The 5187-nt window shown below is 52.6% G+C and overlaps 1 protein-coding gene across 1 annotated transcript; it reads right to left on the reverse strand.

Moving 5' to 3' along the window:
- Positions 1–1817: 1817 nt before the first annotated feature.
- LOC142574951 (neprilysin-2-like) lies at positions 1818–4232 on the reverse strand. Its single transcript, XM_075683935.1, has one exon. It carries the CDS (start codon positions 4230–4232, stop codon positions 1818–1820), a length of 2415 nt encoding a protein of 804 aa, XP_075540050.1.
- Between the last annotated feature and the right edge of the window lie 955 nt (positions 4233–5187).

Genomic DNA, 5187 nt, shown 5'->3' on the forward strand with positions numbered 1-5187 from the left:
TTTCCGAAAAATTTCGCTCAGACTGCTGAGCAAACGTCACCGCGGAATAGACGCTTCCAAGCTTGAAAGGACAACAGTTGCGAAGAAACGGGTACCAACCACAGGCTGATTAGCCACGAAATCCTGACATAGTTTCTCCCCTTAGAGGAGAGAAACAGAGAGGGGGAAACATGTGATAAAGATACGTAAATGATAATGATGATAATGATAATGATGATGATGATAACAATGATGATGATGATAATGGTGATGATGATGATGATGATGATGATGATGATGATGATGACGACGACGACGACGACGATAAATGTGCATGTATACCTGCTACGCAGCAGCAAGTCACAATGTACACGCGCTGAGGTGGCTCAGATTAAAGTCATGGGTGCGGTTCGGCTAAGGTGACCGCATTCTAGTGCGGGTAGGATGGGAAAAAAATGGCCACGTCTGCACATGCTTCACTGCAAAGGAAGTCTAGTGCATAAGCGTGATCGGGCTACGTCTAGTATACGGGATATAGGCGGCTGCGGCGACCTCACAGCATTGAGTTAACAGTGTTAGACTTTGGCCATGTACCGCGTATGGCCACGTTAGAAGACATAGCACGACGAGTGTACGTTTTTAACGCGTAAATATAGTAAGCCGTCTACATAAATTTATCTGGTGTCTCGGACTTAAGAGTAGGAATTAATTTTTATTCCGCAAAACATGTATTTTTGAAAAGGACAGAGCATTGTCGACTGCGTAGGCCCTTAGTGTATGCAGTCTACGTACCGCAGGTCCACACGCGGTTAATGCGCGTATTCGTTCTTCTAGAGGAGCGACAGAACATCGCACATTAGCGACCTCCCGCACGCTCAGCAAGCGCCTTTTTCTGGTCGGTAAAAACGTGCTGAGGGTAGCCGTGCAAGGCACTTGCAGATTTGTTGGAATTATTTATTGACAGCCCGAGTCCGCCGTCACCGTGACGAATGCAGGCCGACGAAGATCACCGCAGGGTAGCACGAGTCATACAAACAACACCATTCTGAGTGCAGTCGAACACTGGTCTAAATATATTATTTATTATCAGTCTCAATGCTTGCCAATCCCACAGCGCAAACATCCTCGCAAAGTCGTTTACAATACAGGCGATGCTAGCCACTGCGCTTTGATGCACAAAGTAACGCCTGTGAGCGCACCTGTGTTTTTTGTAACCAATGTATTACGATATAACACCTGTATATGTGTGTGATATAGTCCGCTCCTAAGTAATTCTAAAGTAGATGTCGACCTGCCAGCATAAAACATATTCAATTGTTTAGTGTAGTTGAACACTGTGCTACATAAACATTGCACGAGATTGCACATTGCATTTAATGAGACTAAACGTAACTACACGCATCACCGTCACTTGTATAGTATTAAATTGCTTCATTCACTAATGTTTCGCTTCACGTGGTCCCCAACAGGTCCGTTTGACGTGCATCTTTACTTCTTTTTATCGATTGAGTGCCGCGTGGTTATAGATTGTCGAGTAACCTACAAACTTCGTCTGCGTAAGGTTCATGCCTGTGTGCACTAAGTGCCTGTACCTGGCACGCGTCACTCCGTGCCCGTTCTACAAGCGCAGATCGTCGCTGCTAAACCACTACTGCTCCACTCCTAATGAACGCGAATGTTATCTCGAAGAACCACGGCTCCCGGTAACGACTGAGGAAACAGACGGTTCTGTGAGCTGACGCACTTTAATTGCAATACATGTCAATTATCTTAAAGGCAACAACGTGCGCAAATTTCTTCCCCATCCACCTTTAATCACGTGACGCTATTAACGCGCTCTACGTCGCACGAACATGCCCCTTTTCTTTCCACACGCTGCACCGCTTCACAGGGTTCATAGGCGATCCGGGCTTGCAAGCGAAGGCGTCCGCAAAGGCGCGTAGGTTCTTCAGCGGCACGTTGACACGCCACGGAGCAGGCGTCAGGTGGAACTTTCGCTGCTGCTGCCACAGGTCTTCGTCCCTGAAGTCGCAGAGGGACGCCGCGAAGTTGTAGAAGAACATCTGGTCCATCGTCAGAGAACGTTCAACTTCTTGCGCGGGATGAGACGGCGCGACGTTCGCTGTGCCTCGGCCCATCGCCGACTCCGTGTACAGCCGAAAGAGCGGGTAAGCCACGGCGTTGTCCAGAAAGTTCATTTCCAGAGAGCGTAGCCTGGCACCTTCGGCCAGAGGCGGCTGGTACTGGGACTCGAGGCAAGCGCTGACGTTCTCGTACGCCTCTATTGTTCCGATGCTCCACCAAAGTTGGTGCCGCAAATCGGCGTTCACCGACGAACCGCTCCTGGAGAGCGCTTCCACGAGACCCCGCACTAGGTCCACCGCTATCACGCCATACACGACGGGATGGATGACGTTGCTCAGTTGACTAAGAAATGCTACGGTGGCCTGCGGAATAACAAGAAGATTGGCCGTGTGCTGGAGCTCGTAGCCTGACCGGAAAGCAGTCAGCGCGTAGTGGTTGTCGTAAGCCCGAGACGTGGCACTGCCCCAGGCGTCCCAGTACGTGGCCGAGGCAATTGAGTAGAGGAGGAATACAATGCGTGGCAGCGGGTGTTCGTCCCAAAGGTGACCGGTAGAGTTGTCACTCCCAATTTGTACTGGCAATGGCAGCGGAAGTGTATTGTTAAGGGCTGCGTGGTTTCGCCGGTACAGCTCGTACTCCACCAGGTTGCACTGGGCGCCGAACTCGAAGCGCATGTTGCTCAATTTTCGCAACGCCGTGTCCTTGTCCAAGAAGTCCAGCCAGGAGCGTCCGGAGTCTACTAGGCCGTAGATCACGTGCCTTGACGCGTTGAACAGACGCTCCAGCTGGACATCCATGTGGCTGCGCGGGGTGGTGGCAAACTCCTTGCCGAGTGTGAGCTTCGCGGCTACACCCGTGCCGTACCTGAAAAGCTTCTCGACCAGCGACAGGCATGCCGTCTTCCGCTCGCCAAGATCTGGTACGTCGTAGCTGTGAGAGAACTGGAGCAGGTACTCGGCGTCCTGACCCAAGACTGGGGCGAGCTCCACGATGGCCTTGTACGCCATGTAGTTCGCCACGATCGCGTCCCAGGCGCCTCCCAGAACAGAGCCCAAGTTCCGGAAATATATGGGGTCACTCACAACTACTTTAGTATCATTGCCGATACTTCCGTTGGCGTTGGCAATGAGCGAGTTGAAGTAGGTGGGCCAGCCCCAGTTGTCGGAGAGAACGAGGTCGTCGAGCGACGCGTACTTTTCTCGGGGAGGCGCCATGAGCTCGTCTACTGAGGCTAGCGCGAAGCTCTCCAGTCGCTTCTCGAGCTGCATTATCTTCCTCGCCGCCGACCGAGTATTGGCCAGGGTGGCGAGACTCAGCGTCTTGGCGACGAAGTCGGCGTACATCGAATCGCCCGAGTCGACAAAGTTCGTCAAGAAGCGTCGGTACATTGTGTCCGGAGCCGAAACAACAATGTCGAAGTCACCGGTCACACCCGGTTCTCTTCGGCGCAGTACCTTGACCTTAAACAGCGGCTGGAGATGTAGATGTCGGTCGCCTGCGGCCACAACCTCGGCGAGCTTTCCTCTGGTGACAGCCCTTACTGGCAGCCCACCGGCAAGACCAAATGTGTCGAATACCTCTTCGAGCTCGGCCGATAGGTTGGCCCTTGGAGCCGTGCTGTTCTGGCAGGCGTCGTGGACCCACATCATGCGCAATAGGAAGTTGTCCTCCGTCGGCGTGCCCTTCAGCTGGACGAAGTACCGGAAGAAGCTCTCCACGTCCCTCATCAGCTGTGCTGTACCGAGTTCCGAGAAGGGCCTCGTCGACGCACTGCCTGCTCGGTACCAGCGCTGCGGGTTGCAGGCGTGGGCGTAAAAGTCGTAGCACGGGTCCCTGGTAGTGTCCGCGGCGCGCAGGATGTAGTCCCTGTTCCACTGGCAGAACCTAGACTCGCACACGTCGTCAGAGGCGACCTGTGACCTAGCGACCTGGACGCGAACGTCCACGCGGCGCCCGTGCGAGTCGTTCTTGGAGGAAACCGCGCGAGGCTGCGTCGTGTACACGACTCCGGTGACTCCGAGCACGATGGTGCACCCAGCCGTCGAGAGCAGCACGATGGCGAAGGCGGGAACGGAGCTGACGCGGCCCTGCGCTGACCGGGGTGCTAGCCGAGGAACGGGCTCTTCGCCCTCGTTACGCCGGCCCTGGCACTCGTCGTGGTGGTGCATGGCACAAGTTCAAAGTGAGGGAAGGCTGGTCGACGGAACGAAAACGAACGCCGCGAAGCGAAGGCAGCCGCGAGATTCGCGAGCCCACGGGCCACGCTCCAGGCCGTGCACAAATATTCGTCTTCTTCTCACGTAATAAGCATACATGCCTGGAGAAGCCATCATACGAAAGGCGGAGGAGTTATGGTTCATCCTTCCGCTGTAACGTTTAGTGGCTTTTACTCTGCCTAAAGCATTCTGATTGAGTGAAGCTTAGAACAACTTCTTGTTGGGCGAGTTGCCGCATATTAGCAAACAATGTGACGTTATCGCTTTAAAATGTGGTGTTCGCAACAGACTAAGGCAGAGATTGCGTAAGAGCAACAAGATTTTCTAACAAAATGCAGCGTCACCTACGTTTTCTCTTGTTAGAGTAGGCCAAGGAAAACTGGTTCATTTAAGGGGTTGAACGTCCCAAAGCAACGCAAGAGTTATGAGTGAAAGTGCAGAGGGAGTACCGGAATTAACTTTGGGCACAAGAACCTATTCAACATGCGAAAAATGCTCGGTGCACGAGTAGTCTTTCTTTTCTTTCTTTCTTTTTTTTTTCATGATCCCGTCGTTAAATTGAGGCCGCCGCGGACTGGAATCGATTCCACGACTTTGTGCGTAACGCCAGCAAAATTTCGAGGCAAAAATAAAGAAAGGTGATACGTCTACGTCCCACCTTGGTGACCTAAGTATGATGAAGTCCCACTATTGAAAGCAATTGTCCATCCTTAACGTATCACTTCTGTTTTTCTTAGCAAACAGCGGCGCATTTATTTGTACTGCCATACGGCTTCTGAAACAGTCCTGAGCAAAAGTAAACAAATTTGCGGCGCAGAAGCGCGCAGGTTTTCTTTTTACTATAGCCGCGGCTTTAAAGCGGGGTCGCTAGCTCGACCAGTGCAATGGTTCCTTTACAGAAATGCGC

Source organism: Dermacentor variabilis, chromosome 3, assembly GCF_050947875.1.
Source record: "Dermacentor variabilis isolate Ectoservices chromosome 3, ASM5094787v1, whole genome shotgun sequence".
NCBI classification, from domain to species: domain Eukaryota; kingdom Metazoa; phylum Arthropoda; class Arachnida; order Ixodida; family Ixodidae; genus Dermacentor; species Dermacentor variabilis.